Consider the following 11,553-nt stretch of genomic DNA (forward strand, 5'->3'; position numbering starts at 1 on the left):
GCTCTAGAACCCAGCAAGGTGGGAGGGTCCCAGAGTTGCAATTAAACAGCCCCTTGGCCCCAGTCAGCCGGCACAGGCCAGCTGCGGGTGTCTCATTGCAGTGTAGACAGAATATGATTTTTACTTTACTACCGGTTTCAAAGTCTCCATCCAACTACGACCCAGGCACCGGGGATGAGGAAGCACAACTGAAAAGTCATCGGTCATCGGGATGTAGTTGAACAGCAGAGGCAGAGCATGCATCAGAGGCAATTGTCTTGAAAAGGGCAGTGCAAACAGAACTCATGTAACTACAGAGATGACTGAAAGGTGCTGAGCATGATAATAGGCCAGGCTGCTGAAAGGACAATTATGGAACCAAATGGAAGCTGTGGGTGACACCACAGTAGTTAGCTATGTAGCGATGCCATTTCTGAAGCAATAAACATAATGAAGTGTATTATTTGTGGCTGTGTGTGTCCAAGTATAATACTGATTATCTACTGAAGGGAGGCAATGCAACTATTCTAACCTCCATAGCCTTCCGCAGTGAAGGAATAAACACACTTTGCGAAGTGCCCAGTGACAACGTAATCTGTTCCAGGCAGAATGATTTCACACCTGTCATTCAGGATCAGACCCAGCTGGGTAGCACAAGGCAGTTTCCATGGGAAGATATTTTTAAATGAACAATTTGCATTGTGCCAAAGACAGGAGATGCAGAGCTGTTCTGTTGTACATAGGGCAATTTCCAGTGTCCACATCCATTAGACATTGGGTCCTTTTCCAAACATTAGCAAATGAGGGCAATAATCATATGCTTTAAACAGGAGTGAAGTAGCCTCTCGGCAAGCACAGGGCTTTGCCTTTCAAAGGAAATTTTGTTCCTTATCGAATTTCTCCTAAACACTATACCTGTAATTTCACTACATAGACGTGGGTGCTCTGATCAGCCTTTCCAAAAAGAAAGGAATAGAAAATGCAAACTTTCCTAGAGTACTTTAAACCATCTTATAGAATCTAACAAAGAATAGAACCCTGCCTTAAAATCGGACTGGATAGTTCAAACTATCCCATTTATTATTGTGTGGCAGTGGCCACAGGTACCAATCAGGATATAGGCTTCCTTGTGACAAGCACTACGCACATAGAAATAGAGTGCATGCCCCATACATTTGCAATCAAATGCAATTGTGCAGAAGGAAGAGATCAATCTAAATTTTTTAAAGGTCTTCAGAGTAATTTCAATAGAAGCTTATTAAATGTCTGTGAAACTCACTTGGTTTCATTCCTATTAAATTCCTCAGGACTTTCTGTAATGAATGTGGAGGCAGTTAGAGCTTTCCAGCAGACAACAAGAAGAATGGCCTTCTAAACGGCTCTATCAAATAGCTTACTCTCATAGATGTAAATGCACTCTGAGAACTGATCATTAATCTAAATGCTAATCCTGTGGCAATGTAGGCAGGTAATGGTCTAAAACAGTACTAATTCGGGAATACAATAGGGACTCTACTCAGTACTGATTTGGGAATGTAGACCCAAAAAGATCTCAAAGTTTTCTTCTTGGAAACATGGCTCTAAACCCGAATTTCCAGGCTGGGCCCTATGTTTTTTTTTCCAGAGAAAAGAAACATACAGGAAACGAGGGACATCACCTTTAACCAATGAGTTTACTCTTATGCACCTTGTCTCGCCTCATTCTAACAAGCACAGGAAAACCGTACCTGGAACAGGTTCTCCATTCTTAGGCTTGGTCTACACTACCAACTTATATCAGTATAACTATGTCACTCAGGAGAGGGCTTCTCCCGTCAACAAAGCTACCACCTCTTCCGGAGGCGGATTAACTACGCCGACAGAAGCAGCTCTCCTGTCTGCGTAGATAGTGTCTTCACTAAGTGCGATAGTAGCAGAGCTGCACTGGTGCAGCTATGCCGCAGTAGCGCTGTAAGTGTAGACAAGCCTTTACAAACACCATAGACAATTAGTACAATAAAATTCATGAAAATGTTAAGAAACTTAATGTCTGTGAATAGCCCTATAAGACATTAAATAGTATATACACCACCTTGCATCACATCAAGGGTTACAAAGGAACCCTAAAATGGCTAAACTTTTTCTGACTTTTTCTGACAGATATCTGGGCTTTGTAATAAACCTTCGAAAAGAGCATTTAATTGTGCTTCTGTTGAATGAAGACATCTTGGAGAAGTCAGCCAGCTAGTAATGACTGGGATAGGAAAGCTGGAAAGAATTCATGCAATAAACCAAACAGAAAGCAAAAACCAATCAAGGTAGAATGACCAAGCTACTGACCACCCCTGGACCTGGCCCCTCTGCTACCAATGAAAAACCAATGAAACCAACCTGTGCAAAAACCAATGGAAGTAGAACTACCAACCCACTGACATGACCCCGCTGCTGGTCTAATTTGTCCCCCTTGGGTATTTTTTGTCTTTCAGACCATAAGTTCTTAAGGTAGGAACTGTATCTTGCCTAGTACATTGCAGGAGCTATCACAACCTCTACAATAACTGGTACAAGCTCCTCTCACTTCGATTATAAGATCTAACAACTACTTTCTTTATTAAAAAAGGATGATTTTTCTCTTGGATAAGCTTCCTTGGGAGAGAGATTTCTCAGTGAAGAACGTTTTTGGTCAAGTTGTATAGCATATGTTCAACGACTAGGCTCTCTGATTATGAATGCTAGGAAAACTCAGCATTTGCAGAGTCATCAGCATAAGGAATCCATAAGCATCAAGCATAAACAGCATGTCTGCAATTGATCTAAATCTCTCGGAAGAAAGACTGCAGTGTCCTACACAATTAAAAATGGCTCTCCCTTTATCCATGACAAGGTTGCAAAACTAGGAACACCTGAGCCTGGTACAGTTCTTTTTCAGCATCCTTAAACCTCAATATCTTGTCTATTTAAATCCCACTTTCCTCAGCTCCTCTCCACACACCTCATCCTTCTTGGTGCTCTGTGTCCTAGCAATACTAAAATGACTGTTTACACGAAGATCAATTTTCATGTTACTGGCTGAATCATAGATGTTTCTGTAAAACTTTTACAGTGGCACAATTAAAACACTGAAATTTATCACATCGTATTATCTTTACCACAGTATTTGTTATAGTCCCTAAAATTAGACTGGAACATACTTGTAAATACCATGGTAACAACTTTGTGCCATAAATCAAGATTTTAATGGCACCTACACAAATAATAGATGGAGGTGGACTTATTGCTATGTTGATTCTAGAGTTATTACAATAATAATGTACGGTACTTCCTGTTTAGAGTCAATAGCTTTACCTTGGGTTAATAAATAATGTTAAAATAAAAGAATCTCTTTTTTATTTTCATTGTACATGGTAGAGACAGGCTTGGGTTCACAAACTCAGTTTTGAAATACAATTCAAACAAATATATTTCAGTGTGCAGAGAAGAGCCTTACTGACCTAGAGTGGGAAGAAGTGGGGGAAAGAAGGGCAGGAGAGAGAAAAAGGGGAGGGAGAGATGGATTGATAGTTTGATGGTGAGAAGGAGACAAAGGGGTTTTAGCTAAAAAAAATTTAGGATCCAGAATCTTCACAGTCCACTTTATTGTGAAAAGCTTTTTTTCCCCCTTCTTCTTTCTTTCTTTCTTCCCGTTGAATGTTTTTCCATTTAATTAAGACGAGTATAACTCTAACTCGAGGGTGCTGCTTATTACCTCGCTAACCATATCCTGGGCTCACTGACTCAGCCTTCGGAGCTTATTTGCTATAGAAGCAATCGTGCCTCCAGCCTTTATTTTAAATTTAGCCCAAAATAGGTTGATAATCTTGTAAACAGATTATCCCTCAAGTTATCATTATTTTATTTCTACAGCACTTTAGGGGAGCAAGTAGCTTTACAAATAAGTGACAAGCTACTCCCAATGAGCTAACAAGCCTGTCAAACACCACAGCAAGGAGTAACAACGAAAGGAATGGGGAGGCCTTTTCTTTTGTGTGCGTTTTACAGCTACCTTTCTAAATAATTTCAAAGGGTGTTTATTATAAAGGAACAGCATAAGTCTTCAAACTCTTAAGGATTTTCTTCTCTCTCTGGGGATGTCTGAACAACAACTTTCTATACAAATATTGCTAAAAGATTAGATGCAGAATCTATGAACAAGACGTGAAGCAAAATGGATGTGCACACTTTTGTATAGTACAGTATATATTATATAGACTATGCCACAAGCACACACTATAAAACAGAAACAGACAAAACACAGACATGACTACTGGAGGTGAAGAACCATGTACTGATATAGGAGAGAAAGGTATGCTTGTGAAGAAATGCAGACAATATAAATGGATCAGAACAGGGGCAGATATACAATGAGCACTTACAAGTGGAATTTCTCCTCCCAAACAGGGTTCAGATTCCCAAAAATTGTTTTAGTTCTCTTCTTTGTTTTGCCAACTTGAACCGTCACATATGGATCACTGGATCCAGTTTTGTCCTTGGCCTGCAGACCCTGAGCACAAACCACTGTGGAGAAAATAATAATAAAGTTTTGCTATAAGCCTGCAGTGCTAGACGACGTGTGCATGTACTGTATGATGGAACAGCTTACTGCACAAGAATCTTACCAATGACAGCCTCTCAGTTTAACACAGAGTCATAGATTCCAAGGCCAGAAGCGACCATTGTGATCATCTTGTCTGAACTCCTGTATAACACAGACCATAGAACTGCCCCAAAATAATTCCTGGATCAGATCTCTCAGAAAAACATGCAGTCCTGACTTACAAATTGTCAGTGATGGAGAATCCACCACAGCCCCTGATAAGGTGTTCCAGTGGTTATTCTCACTGCTAAAATTTACATCTTATTTCCAGTCTGAATTTGTCTAGCTTCAGCTTACCGGTGATAGTGATTTTAGCTGACCATTTGGAGGTGCCATCAAGCACACTCTGTTTCACTGTCTTCATTTGCTGAGCATGCGTTAATTTGCTCTCACTAAAAACATCTCTGATCAAGTCAAAGATTTCTGGCTTGTTCCGTTCCCGAATCTTCATGCGATCCTTCATGGCCATGATGATGTTCTGGGTCCGATCCTCTGCTCCATGTTTAGAGCTCTTCTCTGCTGCTCCTGTGTACAGAAAGGCATGGAACAGTTACCAAAAACTTGTAAACAATGAGGAAATCATATACGTTATGTTACAAAATCATGACGACAGGGATCAAGTTTATTGTAATAAAAAAAATCAGTTGATAAGATATGTTGTGATAATTGGGACTACAAATTTACCCTAATTGGGAGCTCAACTGTGAAAAGTGAATGACAGTCATAGAATGTCACAGTAACCCTTATAACAAATAAATGTTGATGGGAAAGGGTGCAAAAGGGAGACAGACTGAATTAGTCCAAAGAAGATGGCCTCCTGGGATAATTCAAGGACTGTGTTAAGATCATGCCTTGTAAACAAGAAGAGTGTGGGAATGGATAAATCAGCAAACCAAAACTGGTGTGCTGGATAGTAAGCCTAACTGACAAAATAATGAAGGGACAGGGCTGTTTTGCCCATCACTATCTTTTGAGGTCCTTTAAAAAAAAAAAAAAAAGAGCGAGCAAGAGGAAAATTGGTGAAACCATCCCAGCAACTCCTGTGACCCCAGGATCTATCATAACACTCCTGGGCCTTTGCCACCCTAATGCTGAGAGATGTTCTGACCAGACCAGTTCAAAACGTGGGACCTAGATGACATTGCCGCCTCCATGGGCTCCGACTGAACCCAAACCCCTATCTGGGATGTGAGATGTTGAGTTCTCTCCATCCCTACCCCTCCTCCCGTGAACTCATTCCTTCCCCGCCTTACTTATTCTCTTCCCTATCACTCTCCTTTTTCCTTCTGTCTAGTAAGAGTCTGGTTTGGCTGGCTAAGACTGGGTATTTTGCAATAGTGCCATAAACCTGTAACCAGAGAGGCAAGTAAAAGCAATGTCCTAAACAGCCCAACCCTTGCACAACTTTGCCAGGTCTTAGAGTGGCTAATAAGACCAGACAATGCGTCTGTGTTTTTCCAGCAGTGAAAGTGCAAGTGAAAGTCAACACCAGAGAGCAGCTGCATTTTCTGTCTTTGCCCTTCTTGTCTGCCCCCTTGTTGTGCATTTCTCTTGTTTTGTCTTCTTAAGAAACAGGATAAGACCTTAACAGCACCAGCCCATCTTAACACACTTCTTCCCTTTTCCCCCAAAAAGGGAAATTACCATAATCCAAAAGACTCCCCCAAAAAGGGGAGATTCCTTCTAAAGACACTCTCCAGCTAGAGGGAAAGGGAACAGGGAACGCTGTTAAAATAAATGCCTGACTTCATAATTTACATTTCAAATGTTTTAACCTTTTCCCTCTTCTTTTCTGCATCTTTAATAAAAAGTTCTAAAAGATGTTTAATGGTGTTTTCTACGTGGTACTAAGCAGGCTCAGGTCCCTGTGTACCCGACCCCGAATCTTGTTTAGTGCTGTTTAATGTTGGACAGTGACGGTCACGTTAATACCTGTAACTCTTTGGGACCATTTATTTCACCTAAATTAATACAAGAGCTGTTCAATTCAATGCCTCTTGCCACTGACCAGACTGAAGTTGGGATTGAAAAGTGGTGGCCAAATGTCAACTAAAGAGGCAGCAGCTAATCAGTCCCACTGTCGTATCAGATACATTTAAGAAATAAATACTATAGATGTGGATTCCAGGAACCATTTTAAATACTGTGCTTTAATCGGCCAATCAAGGCATAAAAGGAACACAAGATGTGCTTCGTAGAGGAATATTTTCTATTGTAAGCCCAATTTGCATCCACATCCATCTTCAAAAGCTTCTCTTCATGTGAAATATATAGCCAGAAGACACTTATAACAAAATTTGAGTGGAATCAGACAATGTGTTCCTGAGAGATGTCGGGTGACCAGATGAGACGAGATGAGATGAAATATTGGGACACCTGGGGGGGAAGGGAGAGGAAAAAAAAAAAAAAAAAAAAAAGCCGAGTGATCCCGGCGGCGCAAAATATCGGGACAAAAATTGCGTCCCGACCGATCTTTGTCATCTGGCCACCCTAGAGAGATGGCACTTTGGAAAAATTGGTATGTTTCACTTTTTGAAATACCTTTTAACTAGAGCTGTCGATTAAAGTGATTAACTGAAAAAAATTAATCATTTAAAAAATTAATCGTGATTAATTGCACTCAAACAATAGAATACCAATTGAAATTTATTAAATATTTGTTGATGTTTTTCTACATTTTCAAATATATCAATTTCAATTACAACACAGAATACAAAGTGTACAGTGCTCACTTTATATTATTTTATTACAAGTATTTGCACTGTAAAAATGATCAAAGAAATAATATTTTTCAATTCACCTCATACAAGTACCATAATGCAATCTCTTTATCGTGAAAGTACAACTTGCAAAAGTCTGTTTTTTGTGTTACATAACTGCACTCAAAAACAAAAGTGTAAAACTTTAGAGCCTACAAGTCCACTCAGTCCTACTTCTTGTTCAGCCAATCGCTAAGACAAACAAGTTTATTTACATTTGCAGAAGACAATGCTGCCTGCTTCTTGTTTAGGTCACCTGAAAGTGAGAACAGGCGTTCGCATGGCACTTTTGTAGCCGGAATTGCAAGCTATTTATGTGCCAGATATGCTAAACATTCACATGCCCCTTCATGCTTTGGCCATTGTTCCAGAGGACATGTATCCATGCTGATGACACTCGTTAAAAAATGATGCGTTAATTAAATTTGTGACTGAACTCCTTGGGGGAGAATTGTAGGTTTACAGCTCTGTTTTACCCACATTCTGCCATGTATTTCATGTTATGGCAGTCCCAGATGATGACCCAGCACGTTTGTTTTAAGAACACTTTCCCTGCAGATTTGACAAAATGCAAAGAAGGTACCAATGTGAGATTTCTAAAGATAGCTACAGCACTTGACCCAAGGTTTAAGAATCTGAAGTGCCTTCCAAAATCTGAGAGGGACGAGGTGTGGAGCTTTCAGAAGTCTTAAAAGAGCAACACTCTGATGTGGAAACTACATAACCCGAACCACCAAAAAAGAAAATCAACCTCCTGCTGGTGGCATTTGACTCAGATGATGAAAATGAACATGCATCAGTCCGCACTGCTTTGGATCATTATCAAGCAGAACCCGTCATCAGCATGAACGCATGTCCTCTGGAAGCATCAAGGTTGGAGCATCAAGGGACATATGAATCTTTAGCACATCTGGCATGTAAATATCTTGTGATGCCGGCTACAACAGTGCCATGCGAACTCCTGTTCTCACTTTCAGGTTACATTGTAAACAAGAAGCAGGCAGCATTATCTTCTGCAAATGTAAATAAACTTGTTTGTCTCAGCGACTGGCTGAACAAGAAGTAGAACTGATTGGACCTGTAGGCTCTAAAGTTTTACATTGTTTTGTTTTTGAGTGCAGTTATGTAACAAACCACCTACATTTGCAAGTTATACTTTCACAATAAAGAGATTGCATTATGGTACTTGTATGAGGTGAAATGAAAAATATTATTTCTTTTGTTTTTTTACAGTGCAAATATTTGTAATAAAAATAAATATAAAGTGAGCACTGTACACTCTTTATTCTGTGTTGTAATTGCAATCAATATATTTGAAAAAGTAGAAAACACCCCAAAATATTTAAATAAATGGTATTCTATTAGTGTTTAACAGTGCAATTAATTGTGATTAATTTTTTTTAAATCGCTTGACAGCCTTACTGTTTTTCTGTAAATATCTCAAAAACCGCTTGCTCTAGAAATTGCAAAACTGAATTACAGGTCTGTCGCATCTTACGCGCATTTAACATGCGCGATTTCAGCTTTACGCAGTCGGCAATAAATAAATAAATAAATAACAATTTTAATACTGTACTTTTAGTGCGGGCGGTTCTGCCCGCCATTCAACTCAATGTAATTTTGACTATACGCGGTTTTCGCTTTACGCGCTAACCACGGAACGGAACCCCCGCGTAAGATGAGACAGGCCTGTAACTGCACAGGAAATCTATACACATTAAGAAGATTTTAGCTGAGATTTTTAGAAGTGCCGAAGCAACCAAGACTTTCCATGGGACTTGTGCTCTTAAGTGAATGAGATACTTCTAGAAATGTCAGCCTGAGTGCACAGGAGAGTTTCTGATAAAGTTGGATTTTTATTTCTGCATGATTTGCTCCACATTTTTGAACATCTGAAGAGATGCAGGTGACAGCAGACTTCTATACAAAGTTCAGTACATCACTTACTCCACAGTAACAGTAATTCTTCGAGAGGATCCAACTGTAGTTGCACATGCTCATGCGTGCGAGATCAGGTTTTTTTTTTTTTTTTTTTTTTAAATAGCAGTGTCTGTCAGGGCCATGCATGACCCTTGTGCCTCCCTGTGCTCCTGCGTGATGGCATAAAGGGCACCGCAAATGCAACCTTCCCTCAGATTCTGCCATTCAAAGATTTGAGAATTCTGAAAGTAATGGGATCCACACGGACTATGACACCTCAGAGAGCTACAGTTACTGCAGTATGTTGCCTGATTTTAGGAGACTAATATTGTTTATCTATGAGAGTTATAGCCTCACCAATTAATCTGATCAGAAGATAATAAGGTCAAAAAGATTCTAGTACTGCTCTCTCGAATTTGGCATCTGATCTAGTGGCTAAATCCAGTACATAATATTTCACAAAGGCAGGGGGTTACCCCATAGCACGCTCAGTAGATTTTGGATATTGGCACGTTTCTGAAGCAGGCAGAGAATGTCACTTGATATCTGGAGTGGTGAGCCTTGATCTTCATTGGGAAAGGTACATCAGTCAACTGGCAACATGAGATAAACTGTGTTATCCACTTAGATATTCTCTGTAATGAGATGGCCTGTCCTTTGGAACAGCTGGCTATAACCAGAAATAAACAGGAAGACACCTTTGAATGGTTTCGTTATGTTGATGTAATAAAGCTGGGCTCTGAAACATCTGGAGCATGTAACTTCTTCTCTCCTAGTGCAGAATGGGCAAATTAATGGATTAATGGAGATAGAATTCTGAGATCCCTTGGGGGGATGAGCTGAGGATAAAGGTTTCAGCACCACTTTGTTGCCACTATTTACCTCTCTCCATTCTGAAAACTGACCATTTATTCCTACCTTTGTTTCCTATCTTTTAACCAGTTACTGATCCCATGAGAGGACCTCCCTCGTATCCCATGACAGCTTACTTTGCTTAAGAGGCTTTGGTGAGGAACCTTGTCAGAAGCTTTCAGAAAAATCTAAGTACACTATATCCACTGAATCATAGAATATCAGGGTTGGAAGGGACCTCAAGAGGTCATCTAGTCCAACCCCCTGCTCAAAGCAGGACCAATTCCCAACTAATTCATCCCAGCCAGGGCTTTGTCAAGCTGGGCCTTAAAAACCTCCAAGGAAGGAGACTCCACCATCTCCCTAGGTAACGCATTCCAGTGCTTCACGACCCTCCTAGTGAAAAAGTTTTTCCTAATATCCAACCTAACCTTCCCCCACTGCAACTTGAGACCATTGCTCCTTGTTCTGTCATCTGCCACCACTAAGAACAGCCGAGCTCCATCTTCTTTAGAACCCCCCTTCAGGTAGTTGAAGGCTGCTATCAAATCCCCCCTCATTCTTCTCTTCTGGAGACTAAACAATCCCAGTTCTCTCAGCCTCTCCTCATAAGTCATATGCTCCAGATCCCTAATCAGTTTTGTTGCCCTCCGCTGGACTCTTTCCAATTTTTCCACATCCTTCTTGTTGTGTGGGGCCCAAAACTGGACACAGTATTCCAGATGAGGCCTCACCAATGTCGAATAAAGGGAAACGATCACGTTCCTCGATCTGCTGGCAATGCCCCTACTTATACAGCCCAAAATGCCATTAGCCTTCTTGGCAACAAGAGCACACTGTTGACTCATATCCAGCTTCTTGTCCACTGTGACCCCTAGGTCCTTTTCTGCAGAACTGCTACCTAGCCATTCGGTCCCTAGTCTGTAGCAGTGCATGGGATTCTTCCGTCCTAAGTGCAGGACTCTGCACTTGTCCTTGTTGAACCTCATCAGGTTTTTTTTTTTGGCCCAATCCTCTAATTTGTCTAGCTCCCTCTGTATCCGATCCCTACCCTCTAGTGTATCTACCACACCTCCTAGTTTAGTGTCATCTGCAAACTTGCTGAGAGTGCAGTCCACACCATCCTCCAGATTAATAAAGTTATTAAACAAAACCGGCTCCAGGACCGACCCTTGGGGCACTCCGCTTGAAACCGGCTGCCAACTAGACATGGAGCCATTGATCACTACCCATTGAGCCCGACGATCTAGCCAGCTTTCTATCCACCTTACTGTCCATTCATCCAGCCCATACTTCTTTAACTTGGCGGCAAGAATACTGTGGGAGATCGTATCAAAAGCTTTGCTAAAGTCAAGGAATAGCACATCCGTCATCCACAGAGCCAGTTATCTCATCATAGAAGGCAATTAGGTTAGTCAGGCACGACTTCCC

At 40.8% G+C, this 11,553-nt stretch overlaps 1 protein-coding gene across 6 annotated transcripts in view; it reads right to left on the reverse strand.

The window, feature by feature from the left end:
* The window catches only part of LOC117878847 (protein unc-13 homolog B), a 206,252-nt gene that overhangs the window by 116,261 nt on the left and 78,438 nt on the right, over positions 1-11,553 (reverse strand). For all 6 annotated transcript variants that reach the window (XM_034773441.1, XM_034773440.1, XM_034773439.1 and 3 more), the window contains 2 exons: positions 4,889-5,116; positions 4,371-4,512 (listed from right to left, as the gene is read on the reverse strand). In XM_034773441.1, the coding sequence (XP_034629332.1) occupies positions 4,371-4,512; positions 4,889-5,116 (370 nt within the window). The remainder of the gene's footprint in view (positions 1-4,370; positions 4,513-4,888; positions 5,117-11,553) is intronic.

The sequence above is a fragment of the Trachemys scripta genome, chromosome 6 (genome assembly GCF_013100865.1).
Source record: "Trachemys scripta elegans isolate TJP31775 chromosome 6, CAS_Tse_1.0, whole genome shotgun sequence".
NCBI lineage: Eukaryota > Metazoa > Chordata > Testudines > Emydidae > Trachemys > Trachemys scripta.